Source organism: Mauremys reevesii, linkage group 1 (assembly GCF_016161935.1).
Source record: "Mauremys reevesii isolate NIE-2019 linkage group 1, ASM1616193v1, whole genome shotgun sequence".
Taxonomy (NCBI): domain Eukaryota; kingdom Metazoa; phylum Chordata; order Testudines; family Geoemydidae; genus Mauremys; species Mauremys reevesii.
The window spans coordinates 288497229-288515100 of record NC_052623.1 but is presented as its reverse complement, the minus strand read 5'-3'; the positions used below and the strand labels follow the sequence as shown (position 1 = coordinate 288515100).

Here is a 17872-nt window from a genome sequence, read left to right as displayed (position 1 = left end):
AGTGAAGTGACTTGCCCAAGTTCATACAGCAGGTCAGTGGCAGAGTCTGGAATAGAATTCAGATGTCCTGACTTCCAGACCAGTGTTTTCCTCCTGGACTGCACTCTCGCTCTGACCCATATTCTTTTATTTTATTTATGTGTTAGATTTATTTTACTTAGTTGCTTCTGGGAAAACTAGCAGGTGATTATAGTATTCCAATATTCAAATTTTGGTTTAAAAGCAGTGGGTTATTCTAAATTCTTTTCAGCAAGAAGAAATGAGTGTCTTATCTGTCAAATTTGAACACTGGTTTAATTGGTATTCATATTCGTGCTAGGCAACACAAATATTCTCAAGTGTGTCATAATATGACAGATTGATAATTTTGGTCCTAACTCTACAAACCATCGCTCATGTGAGTAGTCCCATTTGTAGTTAAAGGACTACTCATATGAATCAGGATTAGCAATCCTTTTATCTATGTTACTTTAGGATGAATGATTTTGTGCCTCAAATTCTATGAGAATCATTCTGTAGAATGTTAAGACACTGATGTGTGATGTTCATTATTTTGCATGTAAAGAGTCAAAAAGTTCTAGAATTTAAGGCCAGAAGGGACCACCAGATCATCTAGTGTGACCTTCTGTATATCACAGGCCACCCACACCACTCAGCATCCACACACTAAACCCAAGAACTGAAATTAGACTGAAGTATTACAGCCCACAGGAGACTAGACTGTTATGTGTCACGGGCAGAGAATACGAGGGACTGAGGTACCCCAGTGCCCAAGGCACCTGCAATGGCAGGGAAAGGACTAAATGATATATACGTTCACTGTAAGATCATTATTAATACTAAAAGGCTAAATGGAAATAAAACTCATAAAAATGTGATACACAAAATGGGACCATCATCAGTTATAATTTTCCAAATACTTTTTCATTTCATGCATGTATATATGTTTAATTTATTCACACCTAAGTTTGTATAAGTTTGTTCAAACTGATGTAGATCAGCATAGATCCATTGACTTCCCAATGCAAATGACTTCAATTGGAATTGAGATATACTGATTTACACCAGATGAGGATCTGGCCTTGTTCATACAGTCCTATTAAGATACTGCATATCATATAACTATCTGCATGTTTTTAAATTATGATTTAACCGGTGGGATAAAATTTTCTTGATGCAACTTGTTGATTGCACTGGAACAACTCAGTTCATAAACAGTTAAAATCTGAATAGATGCTTAGATTGCCTTTGTTCAGTGTGCTTAAAAAGTTTACAGTAACATTTAGAAATCAATTGGCAGTGTTCAATTAAATTCAGTATTGGAGATAACATTTAATGTAAGGGGTTTTTGTTTGTTTTAGTTCCAAGTGCTGTATCTGATTTACAACTAGCAGAAGTAGAAGCCACTCTCATAAGAATTGCGTGGAGGAAACCAGAACAACCAAATGGAGTCATTACCCAATATAGGGTTAAAGTGTTAGCTCAGGACACAGGAGTGACTGTGGAAAACACAATTCTCACAGCGAAAGTTAAGGTATTTGGGTTTTTATTTGGCTATTCAGTTTTGGTTACCTTGCTCATGTGATAGTTGGTGTGGTTTTATTTTAAATTACAAAATTAGTTACTGTTGATTAATTTTCAGTCCTTTCACTTTGTCCCTTATTTCCTGTTCTATTTTTAATTGAGAGTTAAAGTTTCTAGTTTCACCTCACTTAGAGTATATCCACACTGCAATAAAAAGCTAGATTTTTATTTTAAAAATTTGAGGGGGGTGTTCAATCAGCTACCGAGCTGGTCAGAATTTGTTTTTATTTTTGAAAAAAATCCACATAATTTCCAATAAATTTTAACCCAAAATCACAATTTTTTTACTGGCCTTTCAACAAGTTCTGTTATTAAGTGACTTGCACATAGTCACATGGGAAGTCTGCAACAGAACCTTGAATTGAATCTAGATCTCCTGAATATTACTTCGTACTTGATCCTTTGCCATTGACCCAATTAACTTTCCCTCCTCCCCATTTCTTATCCTTCTGCAGTCAGTCTGTTCCTCTTTTTTCTCCGTGCCCAGCAGGCAGAGCATTGAGAATGCAGGATAGACAGTCCCCCTCCTCTCAATTTTAGTGCCACAGTGACCCCCTACAGTCCTGGGCAGGAGTATTCTTAGTGCAGATGAAATCTGTGGAGAATTTAGCTGGCAAACTCTAACAAGTCTTCTAAGCAGGAAGATATTTAAAATGCTTTTCACTTGACCAGATTTGGGTGAATTTTCCTAGGTATATCAAAAGGCACATTCAAAGTAACACCTCTGCTAAGTTTAAAGACCTTGCTCCAAAGCAGAGGGACACTAGAACTTCTTAATGAAATGGTTGTAAGAATGTTGTTAACATGAGCAAAACAACATGTTTTCCTTTAATCTTGTTTTCGGAAGGTAATAAACTGTTTTAGCTGAAACTTAAAAAAACAAAATCAGCCTGAGTCAGATACCCAGCATTGAAGATTTCAGCTCAGATAGTTAAAGTTTATCAAAGTTATTGAAAATAAGGTTTTATAACAGGAAGTGTCAGGCAATCTTAATTGTAGTTGTTGATACCAGCTCTACCTATAATTTATATTAATCTAATCTCTCTAGTGTATATATACATACTATTATATACTATTTATATGTTGTGTGTGTGTGTGTGTGTGTGTGTGTGTGTGTGTGTGTGTGTGAGAAAAATGAGTTAATGGTAAGTGTCATATTTGGTTTGTGATTTATTTGTTGTATTTTTAGCATTCGATGGATTCTGTGGATCCAGACATGTTAAATGAAAATATCCAATCTACTTTCGCTTGGGATGCAGTAGAAACAGCCACTGGATTATATGAAGGCTCAGCTGAGATGTTTCCCATGATACAAACAGTTTCTTCAGTAACATTTACTAGTCTATCTAGTGATAACTTGCCCACCATAAATGGAGCAGCAGAACTACATTCAGTTTCTGGTAAAATTTTAAGATATTTTTATACCTACCTCATTGTTCAAAAGGTCCCTGTCACTGTCACAAATATGATCTTTTGCACAGAGTTCAACCAAATTATTAATGGGTCATTTTCTGGAGTCAAATTTTTTACTACCAAATAACCTTCTGAAGCAACTGTGAATGCCACACAGGCAGGAACTAGCCCCTTATCACCCAGCTGACCTTCTTCCTAGTGAAAGTAGCACACTAGAGCCATCAGCCAAGCTGCATAGACAATCAGTTATTACAGTTGCCAAAGCAGGTGTGATTGCAGGGGATTAACATATCTCCAAGCCTTTCACAGACCTTGATTTCCCTGAGCCTTTTGACTAATAGCTTTTCAAATGTCACTGAAGGTAAATAGGTCAAAAAGTTACAACTCTGCTCTATGGGGTGGCAAACAGGTGGAGATGACCCCCCATGTCATGGTGATGTCATTAGTGTATACACTTGTTCTGCGTTATCAATGGAACATTGTTTCTTTACTAAGTATGGATATTTATGGCCCATTAAACAAGACTTAGTTGACAGATACAGGCTTAAAATACCTCTCCAAATTTTTACAATGAGAGCTTTTAACAGCAGTCAGAGGGCCAAATTCTGATTTTATTTATGCTCCATTAAAGTCCCTGCATCTGGTTTGCAGTGTTTTTTAGCGGTGTTGTCACAGGATATGAGAGAGACAAGGTGGATGAGGTAATATCTTTTATTGGACCAACATCTGTTGGCAAGAGAGACAAGCTTTCAAGCTTACACAGAGCCCTTCTTCAGGTCTGCATCTGGTGTAAAACAGTATTCAAATATAAGTAACTTATTTTATCTTGAAAATATTTGTCAGTTAGATGCAGACAGATTTTCAAAAGTGGCCACTGATTTTGGATGCTTCCATTTTTGGATACTAAACTCAAGAACCCTTGGCCTAATTTTCAGATAGGCTGTTGACACCCCTTCATGTGCATGTTCAGAATGCTGTAGTGTAATGACACCTCCATGGGACACTAATTTTGACTAGCACAGTCAGCTGGCTACTGAGTTTAGCCTATACCCCGATATCCTGAATATTCTCCTGATTCAACCCTGGCCTTTTAGCTTTGTTTCATAGTATTGGCCCTGCTCATTCCCTCCTACCAAAACACCCACATGAAGGGATCTCCTTGAGGAGACCCAGGAGTAGATGCTCTTGAGATTAATCACATCATTTAGCTGGAGAGAAGGAAGAGGAAATTCCTCACTCTCTGTGGAAAAGAAAGCAAGGCCCACTCTCTAGTTTAGTAGATTCCTGTGGGTCCTGGGAGGCTGGGGCCATCTACACAGAGGCCTTGTGCTTCCATATCAGCATTTCCCCCCCGCCTCCTTCCCAAACTCCTTGGGGCCACAGACCCCAAGATCCACAGACTATAGGGGAGACAATCTGCGTTCCCTGTCCTCCGTTATCCTGCTGACTGTTTAGCTTAGTCCACTGAGTGTCCACCCAATCCAAAGCCTGGACTTCGGACTGTGTGGAGAGGCCTCTACAGGGTCTAGGGAGTAGGGATGGATGTGAAAACATGGGGAGATCTGTGTACAGAGTATCCCCTCCATGTAAGTTATAGGCCATGATGTAGCCTATTATTTTTATATTTTAATTGCCATGAAAGTGAGGTGGGAATGCCTACAATAAAATATTATTGCTTCAGCTTAAACTTTTGAAAAATAAGTTAATTTTACAAATGGATAACAAAGCTTTTTTCCTTTTAAACAGATAACCAGTATGTCATAATTTCATCTGAACAGCTGTCATATACAATAAAAGGACTTATACCTTTCACAGAATATACAATCAGTGTATCTGCTTTCACCATTATTGGAGAAGGGCCTCCAGCTGTTCTCACTGTTAGCACATGTGAACAAGGTAACATGGTATAACTTCGAAATAATTTCATGTAAAGTATTCTTCCTTCCACCCCAGTTTTTGCCATGATTTAATCTTTCCTTCACCCACGTTAACTCTTGTTTTTTTTCTCAAGTTCCAAGCTCAGTGCAAAATATTTATTATAAAAATATTAGTTCATCATCTGTTTTGCTGTATTGGGATCCTCCAGCAAATCCTAATGGAAAAATCACTCATTATACAATTTATGCAATGGAACTGGACACAAAGAGAGCATTTCACATGACAACTACAAACAATAGCTTCCTTATAACAGGTATGCGATAGCTTTAGCATGAGGAGGTGAACTAGAGGACCTGTTGAGGTCCCTTCCAGCCTTACATTTCCCTGATTTATAAAAATAGTTGCAACTGTATTATGCAAAATTTATCAAACTGACTATTTAGAAAGGTAGGTAGTCCAGATCATTCCTCCCCAATCATTTCTGCAACACTGTCCCCTCTCCCCTTGCAGAAGGTGGGGAAGGGACGATGAGGCTGGAGGAGAGGAGTGGGCAGGCTGGGGGAGAAGACCTATTGTGCCCACCTCTGAGTCCATGGAAGTTACCTGAGAAAGGTTAGAGGTTTTTAAGGTCAGGCTTGACAAAGCCCTGGCTGGGATGGTTTAGTTGGGATTTGGTCCTGCTTTGAGCAGGGAATTGGACTAGATGACCTCCTGAGGTCCCTTCCAACCTTGATATTCTATGACTAAACGCTAGGTCCAGGGGCTGGCATGGCTAGAGAGCTCCCTGGCAATATGGCTCCAATGGACTTGCTCTGCTTATAAACTGAGGAGGAGGATGGGGGCCAGAGCTGGTGCAGGGGCAGAGAGGGCCTCTGCATCAGTGGCCCAAGCTTCTTGTGGATCCAGAGGAATCTGCCGATTTTGGGGAGTGGCTTTTATATAGAGGGCAAAACCCACTATCCTGGCTCCTTCGGGATGGTAGTTAGTAATTTATGCAAGGGATTTCTAATGGGAATTTTCTCATAGAACATCCCCTCCTTGGCTTTTCACATGGGAGGGGGTTAGTTTGGCTCAGTGTTTCTGTGCTGCTAGTTCTTTTTACTACTTTCACTTTTACACAGTACGTGTTAGAAATTTATCATCTTTTTCTACTTTTAAAAAAATACCTTTTTGTATATTAATTGAAGAAAAGGCATCCCATTGTGGGTTTTCAGACATCTGTTTGTACTAACCAAAGTACTAAAATATATATACGTGCTCACACACACACTGGATTCCACATTGTTAAAGCTATATACAGAGGCTGAGCTAGTCAATTTCTGTTGAAGTCAATGGGAGTGATTAGTTGAAGCCTCAAACATAAATTTTATTTTAGATAGTGGGTTTTAGAATATCTCATAGTGGCTCTATGGGCTATTAGTTGTATTTTAAGTTACATAAATTCTTATATAGCTATGAAAACTATTTGAACACTGCCCATTTCCTTTTTAAAAGGAAAAGAGGATGTTGAAGAAGAATCAGAGGTTAGGATTTTTTTTTCTTGCTCTTCCTAGGTCTGAAAAAGTACACAAATTATAAAATGAGAGTAGCAGCTTCCACCACAGTGGGAGAAAGTGCTCTGTCTGAAGAGAACGATATTTTTGTGAGAACACCTGAAGATGGTAAGTCTCTTGTTTCAGTGATGTGCATGCACTGGGTGCATGCACAAACAAATGATAAAACATACACGTTGAGATCTATTTCCAAAAGTCAGTGTTTTCAGTCCAGTGAGTCCTGCCGTCCTGGTATGCGATGGAAGGGACTCCACCATATGATTCTGAAAGAATCTAGCCACTGGCTAGGAGACACAATAATTGCTGAAGGGGAAGCATGGGAACAGACTCAGAAACACAGCCCTGAAAAGGGAAAGAAATACGCTGTGACTAACTTCCATTTAGTTTACCTAATACAGCTGGTGATTGATGACCATGAAGATCACTGTGTAAATCTTGTGTGCTGTGGTGTGAAGGTCACACAGAAAGCAAGTCTAGCTATGGGGTAACTTAGTGGCTACATTTGCTTGCAGTGTCTGGACCTCTAGCTGATGACCATGATGTAGTCACAAGGCACTGTATATAAGTGGGCATAAGTGAGCCTGCACTAAGGCACAAAATCAGCAGTAGATATAAACATCTTTTCCATAGAAGAATTGTCACTACTAGTATATGCAACATATAAAACTTAATAAGATATAATAAACACTATTATGTTTTATTGAGCAGCAAAAAAATGGTGACAGTAAAGAATATTGTCACATTTATACATTTCTTTTGTCCCTTATTTCCTTTTCCAATTATTAGCGTTGGGCTTTGAGGTTTAGTTCATATAAATGTTCAGATATCTCAAAGCTTATCTTGAACTTTCTTGTCCTGGAGGTCTCACGGAGATTTCCAATGCTTCTTTATGAGTTTCTGACTCAAGAGGTTCCAGTTGTAATAGGTGACCACTCTGGATCCCACAGCTGCCAGCATGAATATTCCAATATACAATAACTCCCAGTTCTTGATTTCTCTGGCATGGAAAGATAATTAAAAGCAACAGCAAAATATCCTCAGCTGTGAGAGAAATGTGGATTGATGAGGACCTATAAATTATATACTTTTACTATATAGATTACTATCAGGAAATGGGAATTAAAGGTAATTTCCTATTCTCCAGTGGTACAGTATAGCTCACTGAAGCCAGTGGAATTAAACTGCCGTGAAACTGATGAAAATGAGAGAAGTATTAGACCTAATGTCTATGGCCCTGAACCATGAGGGCAGAGCATTACACCACATGAAATCCCACTAAAATTGGTGGGACTCCACACAGGCACACATGAATATGGCTGCAGGATCATTGCCCAAGTTACAACATTGCAAGAGAGATGACAACACACAAGGGGGGCTGGTTGGAGGAGGGAGAACAAAAGTTACAGAGATGTAGGTCATGTGGTTGCTATATTTAGTAATGCACATCTTGGAATTTTTCATGGTTTAAAAACATTATTTACAACACTGTTCTTGTTTCTCTTTGTGGCAAAGTATGTTCTAAGGAGCGAGTTGAAGGAAAAGAGGAAGGTGAAGGGATTGTGGTGTGGCTCAGGGAGGAGGTTCTAGGCACATCTTGCTGTAGCTGACTCTAGAAATGTCGAGATATTAGGAACATATACATTTATGGGAACATTTTTCTATTATATGATCAGTTAAAAAAATTCAAAGATCTTTTATTCTGTATTACAGAACCAGGCTCCCCGCCCCAGAATGTACAGGCATTAGATGTAACTGCAACAGGAATATACTTGAGATGGTCACCACCAGAGCAACCTAATGGGATCATAACTCATTATGAAGTTCTGTACAATTATGCCAATGACTTATTTATTAAAAATACCTCAGCTACAAGTATTTTTTTAAATGGCATGAAACCATACACTCTCTACAACATTTCCATAAGGGCTTTCACTAGACTTGGCCATGGGAATCAGTCATCATTTCCACTGTCTGTCAAAACTTCTGAAACTGGTGAGTATATTTCTTAAAAATACTATAATTTGTCCACATTTGATAGCCTGTGGTGACATTTTATGCCAGTTCATTTTACCATAATACACGTTTTGATGCCAAATGCTTCACCTGTGCAAAGACTGAGTAGGGAGTGGGAAGGGGAGAAGAGAGTAATGAGAGCAGAGATGTAGAATGGGACCTGGTTATGTATTGCAGGAAAAATGTCATTTTTATAGAAAAGGAGGAATTTCAAAAGGCCACGATTGTTGCTGAAGACAAAGAATTTGAATTTGATGTGGTAAGAGAAAAGAAACCAGTGAAAAAATTCAAAGACAGATGGTGGTGACGTGGTTGAAGCAGCAGGAGAGTAAGTTGATGTTATTGAAATATTTTGGAAAAGGGAGAGGTAAAATGAAACTGGAGAGGGTTGCAGTAGTTAAGATGAAAGTTGCTCAGGGCAGGGAAAAGGTATTATAGCAGTGGGTACTGAGACAGAAGGGTGGATTTTTGAGATACTAACAAGGACTCAACAGGATGTAGTGAAAGATTAGATATTAGGGGTGGGAAGGGAGAAGGAAAGAGAAAAATCAAGACTGGGAGATGGGCAGGATAATGGAAATACCAATAGACATGGAGAAGAGAGGCAGAAGAGTGATTAGGAGATTAGACATCAAAGAGCATATGTTGGAGAGGCAGCTAGAAATGCAGGAAATGATGGCAGTCAAGAGGGATGTCTGGAGCAGAGCTGAGAAAAATCTGGTTTGATTTGAACTCACACCAATTTTTGTATATATTTTTTGTCAGATCAAAAAACTCAAAACTTTTTGGTTTCAAATTGACCAAAATGTTTCTGGCCAATTTGAAATAGTTTTTTCAGTTTTTCAGTTAGTTTTGAGTGAACCAAAACATTTTAGTCGACCCCAAACAATTTTTTTAGTTTTCTGTTTTGATTTGATTGTTACAAGTGTTTTAAACCCTTATTTCAATGTTTTATTTTTTAAATTGGCCATATTTGAATTTGAAAAGCCAATTCAAAACAAAAGTTAAAACAAAACATTTCCAAATGGTTGAAATTAAACATTTTAACTTTCTAAATTTTTTTCCCTATTTGTTTTTTGGCTGAAACTATTTGTCACATTCACGAATAGTTTTGGAGCACAAAAATGTATTTTTAAACAAAATAGCCCCTGATTTTTTTTTACTGGTTCTAGTTAGGAGTATAGAAGAGGAGTGATTTTGAATAATTGGTATATCTGCGGTGGGTGAATGATTGGGAATAGATAAGGTCACAGTGAAAGAGAAACATGGAGGAAGAGACTGCACAGATCTCTTAGGGATACAGAGGAACAGGAGAGTATGTGGGGAGCCAATAAATAAGAAATTAGTAACCTTGATAAGGGAAGTTGTATTGGAATGGGGAGGACAAAAGCCAGATTGGAAGGGATCATCTGAAGAAGGGGAAGTCAAGGCAATGAGAGTGAACAGCATGCTCTAGGATTTTGGAAATAAATAGAAGGGAAATAGAATGGGAGCAACTGCAAGAGAAGGAAGTTAGATCATGGTGACGTATTTATCAAGATAGAGAAAGAGGAAACAGAAACAGAAGTTGGTGGGAAATACAGATACCCAGCAACTCTGAAAAGCAAGCCACTTTGATAGAGGTTCCTATGTGTGTATTTTGGAGTCTAACTTTATGCGTTCACATTTGAAAATTTTGGCCTGTGTCCATTTGGGTAGGCAAAGATGACAATATGATGTCCTGAAAGTAAGAACATAAGAACATAAGAAAGGCCGTACCGGGTCAGACCAAAGGTCCATCTAGCCCAGTATCTGTCTACCGACAGTGGCCAATGCCAGGTGCCCCTGAGGGAGTGAACCTAACAGGCAATGATCAAATGATCTCTCTCCTGCCATCCATCTCCATCCTCTGACGAACAGAGGCTAGGGACACCATTCTTACCCATCCTGGCTAATAGCCATTTATGGACTTAGCCACCATGAATCAGTCCCCCTTTTAAACATTGTTATAGCTCCTTCACAACCTCCTCCTCCTCAGGGAGTTCCACAAGTTGACTGTGCGCGTGTGAAGAAGAACTCTTTTTTTTTTTTTAAACCTGCTGCCTATTAATTTCATTTGGTGACCCCTAGTTCTTGTATTATGTGAAGTAAATAACTTTTCCTTATCCACTTTCTCAACATCACTCATGATTTTATATACCTCTATCATGTCCCCCCTTAGTCTTCTCTTTTCCAAACTGAAGAGTCCTAGCCTCTTTAATCTTTCCTCATATGAGACCTTCTCTAAACCCCTAATCATTTTAGTTGCTCTTTTCTGAACCTTTGCTAGAATATCTAGTGCTAGAATATCTTTTTGAGGTGAGAGACCACATCTGTACACAGTATTCGAGATTGGGCGTACCATGGATTTATATAAGGGCAATAATATATTCTCAGTCTTATTCTCTATCCCCTTTTTAATGATTCCTAACATCCTGTTTGCTTTTTTGACCGCCTCTGCACACTGCATGGACATCTTCAGAGAACTATCCACGATAACTCCAAGATCTTTTTCCTGACTCGTTGTAGCTAAATTAGCCCCTATCATGTCGTATGTATAGTTGGGGTTATTTTTTCCAATGTGCATTACTTTACATTTATCCACATTAAATTTCATTTGCCATTTTGTTGCCCAATCACTTAGTTTTGTGAGATCTTGTTGAAGTTCTTCACAATCTGCTTTGGTCTTAACTATCTTGAGTAGTTTAGTATCATCTGCAAACTTTGCCACCTCACTGTTTACCCCTTTCTCCAGATCATTTATGAATAAATTGAATAGGATTGGTCCTAGGACTGACCCTTGGGGAACACCACTAGTTACCCCTCTCCATTCTGAGAATTTACCATTAATTCCTACCCTTTGTTCCCTGTCCTTTAACCAGTTCTCAATCCATGAAAGGACCTTTCCTTTTATCCCATGACAGCTTAATTTACGTAAGAGCCTTTGGTGAGGGACCTTGTCAAAGGCTTTCTGGAAATCTAAGTACACTATGTCCACTGATCCCCCTTGTCCACATGTTTGTTGACCCCTTCAAAGAACTCTAATAGATTAGTAAGACACGATTTCCCTTTACAGAAACCATGTTGACTATTGCTCAAGAGTTTATGTTTTTCTATGTGTCTGACAATTTTATTCTTTACTATTGTTTCAACTAATTTGCGGTACCGACGTTAGACTTACCGGTCTGTAATTGCGGGATCACCCTAGAGCCCTTTTTAAATATTGGCGTTACATTAGCTAACTTCCAGTCATTGGGTAGAAGCGATTTAAAGGACAGGTTACAAACCTTAGTTAATAGTTCCGCAACTTCACATTTGAGTTCTTTCAGAACTCTTGGGTGAATGCCATCTGGTCCCGGTGACTTGTTAATGTTGAGTTTATCAATTAATTCCAAAACCTCCTCTACTGACACTTCAATCTGTGACAGTTCCTCAGATTTGTCACCTACAAAAGCCAGCTCAGGTTTGGGAATCTCCCTAACATCCTCAGCCGTGAAGACTGAGGCAAAGAATCCATTTAGTTTCTCCGCAATGACTTTATCATCTTTAAGCGCTCCTTTTGTATGTTCATCGTCAAGGGGCCCCACTGGTTGTTTAGCAGGCTTCCTGCTTCTGATGTACTTAAAAAACATTTTGTTATTACCTTTGGAGTTTTTGGCTAGCCGTGAAGCTAGTAGTTTCACAAAGTGAAACTACTTTGTGCTTACTTAGCTGAAAGTTAGCTAATATAACCTGTCATTTGTTTTTAAAAGTCAGTAGGAACCTAGATGCCAAAGTCTTAATGATGACATAAATCTGTAATAAATAACTGCCTCAGACCTTCTAGTTGGTCATTCTCTCCCTTACTATTTACCACCATTTGTAGCTGAACACATTGCATCATACAGTGGATTTTATCTGATAAGGAATATGTTCAAGGAAGTATTGTACACTTAGCAACAGGCATGAAAAACTTATACTTGAAGTGTATTATTAATAGGTGTGTTAAAAAAATAAATATTGGAAACCTTCACCCATTCTTTAAACTAAACAAATTTATTTTAGGTTCAGATCACTCCTTATAACCTGTTCAGGCCCCTCAGGTCCTCCTTTCCTCCTTTTGTGGGGGTGCAGTGAATGCAGAACAATAGGTTTGAATCCAGAACTAGGTGGGATGCAGAAGAGAACCTGCGAAAACATTCATTATGAGATCTTCAGAGATGGGATGTATCACAGGGAAGGCAGGCATTTTAAGATTGAAAGTATGGAGGGAACTGGGACCTATTGAAGCATTGTTGTGTTTGAGAGATCCTTATTAAAATTCCACCACTAAACTAGGAGGATGTTTAGAATGATTTCCCAGCCTCTGATGGAATTCATTCCCTCTCTGGATACCACTAAATCCTCCTAGCCAGAGGTGACTTATCTCTGGGATTCATACAAATATATCCGAAGAGCAAAAGTTTTGTATTTTGAATGCAATGGATTGCATCAAGTGGCAGGTATTTTCAAAATATTTCAGAGGGAGGATACCCAGAACTCCTGTAAAACCCATTTACCCCCTCTCCTTGTCAAACTGCACAAACTGAAAGCTGTGCAGTGATAACCAAACTTATATTTTTATTTTGTTTCAGAAAATGATTATACAATGTTATCATGTGCTGGTGCCTCCCTTCCTGGTTCTGGGATCTGGGAAAACATGTTTTGTTTTGTTTTTAATGGGAAAACAAATTAAAAGATTGCCCAGTCCCTACCTCTTTGCAAGCATGTGGAGCAGCAAAGGCAAACGGAAAAATGTTAGTGGAAATCATTTGTTAAAATATTGGCAGCACATCAATGAAGAGTCTCTTGAGAGAGAGCCAAGTTGGAAATTCATGGTGATAGCTACTAAGATGTCAGGGAGGAAGCTCAGCATCACAGGGTGGGGGGAACCGGGGAAGTGAGCGAGAAGGTCTTTAGCTCATTTGTCAAGAGGATTCCACCAAATTGTTAAAGGCTGTACATAAAAAACCTAATTGTACTGATAATTGCATTATATATTATAGATACATTTTTCATGTCTTTTTGACCTTGCAGCTCAACTTGTAAAAATATTAAATTATTGCTTTTAGTAAAAAAAATCAAATATTTACAATATACTATTTTTTTTTATTGCTTAACTAATAAACAAAACTTTGACTTGACTCTTTTTTTAAGTCTAAATTTTCCTCTTTCAGTTCCTGATAGTGCACCAGAAAACATAACCTACAGGAACATCTCATCTACAGAAGTAGAGTTATCATTTTTTCCACCATCTGTTCCCAATGGGATTATACAGAAGTACACTGTATATCTCAGGAGGATTAATGGAACTGAGCTAAGAATCATAAACACTACTCTTCTGACGATAAGTATTACAGGTCAGTATGTAACAATCTGAAACTTGATAGTGTCCTGGTTGGTTGATGTTGTATAGTTCATGTTGACAAATTCCAGTCAGAAGGAAATATTTAATGCTTGTTGGAAACTTAATGTTTACAACCTTGACTTCAATATGCCAAAGTCATTAGATGGCACTTTTAAAAAAGATAGCCACCACTGATGCTAAATTTAGTACTAATTGTGAATACTAAGACCTTGATCCTGAAAACACTCTCAGATTTAGTTTCACTGACTTCAGTGGGACTACTCAAATATATAAAATGTGTAAGTATTTGTGGGATCAGGGTCTTAATTTTAACACTTTAGTTTTAAACACAATAATCCATTTTATGGAACAAAATGATTTTTTAATTATGTGAACATGCAGATTTCTATATTAAGAAAAACAGATGCCTTCACATTCCTGTAAAACTAGAAGATGTTGAAATACTTCAGATTATGGCTAAAGTTGAGACTTAATTTCAGTTATGAATCTGATTTTGCGGATGTCCCAGTTTCTGAAATACTTTAAAAGGGTAATTTCCACTTAAAAGTTTACACATGTGGACTGTGTCCAGCAGAAAATTGGCCTCCAATCTTAGGTGTTATTGGACAAGACATTTGTATGCTGTGGGACTCAGAAAAAATCATTAAAAAATTATTCTAAGACATATTTGGCACATCTAATATCAACCTTGAGGTCAGTGGGAGTTGTGAGATGCTCAGCACTTTTGCTACTTATGTACTCAGAAGCCTAACTTTAGTGTTTTTTTAACTATTTTAAAAAAAAAAATATTCACTGAAATCCTCCTCAGAATTTATAAAATAGTTTACTGCATTCTTCTTTCTTTAGGTTTAAAGAAATATACCAAATATACAGTTGAGGTGTCTGCAAGCACTAACAAGGGTGAAGGGGTTCGTAGTGCACCTCTAAACATACTGACTAATGAAGATGGTAAGTCAGAAAAGAAATTACAATATATCATTGTCCACTTATAGTGGACAAGTCTTAAACTTTGTTTCAGAGATCTTTGTATGTTTGATTTATATAGGCACTTTCCATTTAGCTATAATGGATTTTTATTCTTTAATACCTCTATTAGTATAAGTTATGTCAAATCACAAAAGTTCTCTATTTGGAAAGCAACACTGTTATTGTTCTTGTATCTCACCAGTGTCTTCCATTTTTAAGAACCCTTAATTTATTATTTACTATTTTACTATTTACTATTTTACTATTACAGAAGGGTAGCAGTAAGGCAGCTGGAGGTTGTCTCTGCATGGGTGTAAAAGTGGACGAATGGAGAAATCACAGACCCCCGATCCTTTTGCCTCCCAGCACGTGGACCTAGAACAGTCATAGTTCTTGTGCTTGGAGTCTTTGGCTCTTCTAAATTGATGAATTTATAGTTATAGTTATTAGTATTGTGTTAGTGCTCAAAAGACCTAATCAGTGGCACTAGACACCCAAATTGAGCCTGGAGGGGTGAGTCAAAGGTAGAGCCAGGGCACTGCCCTCCATACTAGCCAGCAAAGGTGGCCATAATTATCAAAGTGTATACCACACTTTATTTATTTAACATCTATGCTCCCTCTCCATCCCATTAGACACAATTCCTCCTGGGGTTCCTGCTGTGGTGGTGTGTCTCTGCAAAACTCCAAAAGTGGCCAGAGGCCCTCATCCACAATCCATACCATGTTACATTGCTCAATATAAATGTTGCTATAATACATCAAAAACAGTTCAATTATATAATTAATAATTGGAGATATACCAATCTCCTAGAACTGGAAGGGACCTTGAAAGGTCATCTAGTCCAGCCCCCTGCCTTCACTAGCAGGACCAATTTTTGCCCCAGATCCCTAAGTGGCCCCCTCAAGGATTGAACTCACAACCCTGGGTTTAGCAGGCCAATGCTCAAACCACTGAGCTATCCCTCCCCCCATATAAATTTATGCCATTTGTTTAAAATGTTTTTTCTTTAGAGCAAACATTCATTCTGTATTTTACTAAAGAGTTTGTTAGCTGAATAAGGAGATCTATGAGATAAAGACATATATTATCTTAGAATCAAGAAATGCCAGAGACATGTGAAATTCAGTATTTGATAGACCTTTTATTGTAGGGCTACCGAGGATAATATAGCAAGTAAACACTAAATACAGCTGTCACTATTTATTACCAGTAAATACAGGCATTCACGGACTTTATTAAGCCTTTGTTCAGGCAAAATTAAGATTTCTTCCAAAATGTACTGAGAGTAAGATGTTTAAAACATTTATGTTGTCCTCTGTGGCTGAGAAAGACAGTGCAATTAAAGGAAGAACAACAAAAATATGTATAATATGCCACATGTATCTTACTCCAAAGTACACACTGTTCAGAGCATCAGACCGAATGCTTCACAGATTTGCTAATAGCTATGCTTATGTTCTCAATTTACATGCATGACCACAGCCATGACCTGAATTTTTAGTACATGAAGCTGTTTTGTTTAATTTGAACAACAAAAGTAATGTTAACATTACAGCATAGTGCAATACCTTTATCTGGTAGTTCAGAAAAAAAATTAACAGTCTTACTTCCCCCGTAACACTTTAGTGAAAAATATCATTATTACTAAGCATACGGACAAATACATTTTCATCACAGCAACATTTGCATAAACCTTAAAATATTTTAATTAGAATGAAATCAAAATGTATTATAACGTTTTTATTTAGCTATGCTATCTCAGTACTTGGTGGTTATACTGCTGCCTGGTGTTCATCTTAGAATGAATTTCAGTTGTCTCATCCATTGAATACATGTATATTTTCTTTCATGACATGTTAAATATGTGAATGTGTTCTTTATTTGATGGAGTGAAAAGATTTAACTCTGCATGGTATCCCACATTTTTTTCATCTCTCAATGCTATGCTCATCAATTTTCCCATCTTTTGGATGCTTTATATAATTATTTCCAGCTCCACTTCTCCTCGGGGGAACTATTTTGTTATATTTTACATGCATTCACACCTAAAAAGCTCTTGCTTTTATTAGAAGGGAAAAAATTACAATAATATACTTGGACAGTAGGTGAATCAGTGTGACAAACTCATTGCTCTGTTTTCTCATGAAATATTTTTTTCCATTGAATCACAGAAACAGATGTTTTAACACTACCATGAAAAATCTTCCTTTATCATCTGGCTGAAAAAGTAAAGAAGCCTGGCTATAACACCATTTGATATGGATACTGTACCTGTGTGCTTCCATAATTCACTTCCTAGCACAAATAATTAAAATCCAATTTAAAGATGCTGCATTTAACCATGTCACTCAGATCTTAACTGTCTAACAAGTTGTTGTGTTCTGCACTCTCACTCTTATAGCTCCTAGTTCACCTCCACAATCCCTCTCGGTAAAACAGTTGTCGGGTGTCACTGTGAAGTTGTCATGGAAACAACCACTGGAGCCAAATGGAATTATCCTCTATTACACAGTTTATGTCTGGTAAGATTTTCTGGAAATAGTTCTGAGGATAAATATTAATCTGTAATCTAAAAGGAATGTAAGATTTTTCTTATAGACCTTGTTGAATATACATTTTTGAGAGTGAATATTAATAAGTTACTCAAAATACTAGCCTTTCATATACACAAATGCCATTCTAAATAGGGGTATGTGAAAATTGTACAATTAAATGATTTGCAAGCATCTAAAATATTTTTCAAATGTCTTGGGTTTGCAAAATGAGTTTATATTTAAATTAGCTGGGTGATCTCCCATCCTCACATATTAATTGGACCATTTGGGGTCTAATTAACCATAAAATGAGACACCAACAAATATTATTCTTTGGGGTCTGCTGATGTTTCCAGCTAAAGATGGACAAATATCCTCCTGATTAGATGGAGATGGCCAAGAACCATTGAAAAATGCTGTTTCTGCTCCCATTCAGTGTTCCAAGCAAGCAAGGAGTTGTGATAGCAGAAGTCCCTGTCCACTCTCTGACATTAGTACCACCTAGAGTGATATTTTGTACACAT

At 37.7% G+C, this 17872-nt stretch overlaps 1 protein-coding gene across 8 annotated transcripts in view; it reads left to right on the top strand.

The window, feature by feature from the left end:
* The window catches only part of PTPRQ (protein tyrosine phosphatase receptor type Q), a 203947-nt gene that overhangs the window by 78601 nt on the left and 107474 nt on the right, over positions 1–17872 (top strand). For all 8 annotated transcript variants that reach the window (XM_039521013.1, XM_039521014.1, XM_039521015.1 and 5 more), the window contains 9 exons: positions 1362–1534; positions 2774–2984; positions 4744–4893; positions 5009–5188; positions 6429–6536; positions 8139–8420; positions 13655–13837; positions 14692–14793; positions 17216–17336. In XM_039521013.1, coding sequence (XP_039376947.1) covers positions 1362–1534; positions 2774–2984; positions 4744–4893; positions 5009–5188; positions 6429–6536; positions 8139–8420; positions 13655–13837; positions 14692–14793; positions 17216–17336 — 1510 coding nt within the window. The remainder of the gene's footprint in view (positions 1–1361; positions 1535–2773; positions 2985–4743; positions 4894–5008; positions 5189–6428; positions 6537–8138; positions 8421–13654; positions 13838–14691; positions 14794–17215; positions 17337–17872) is intronic.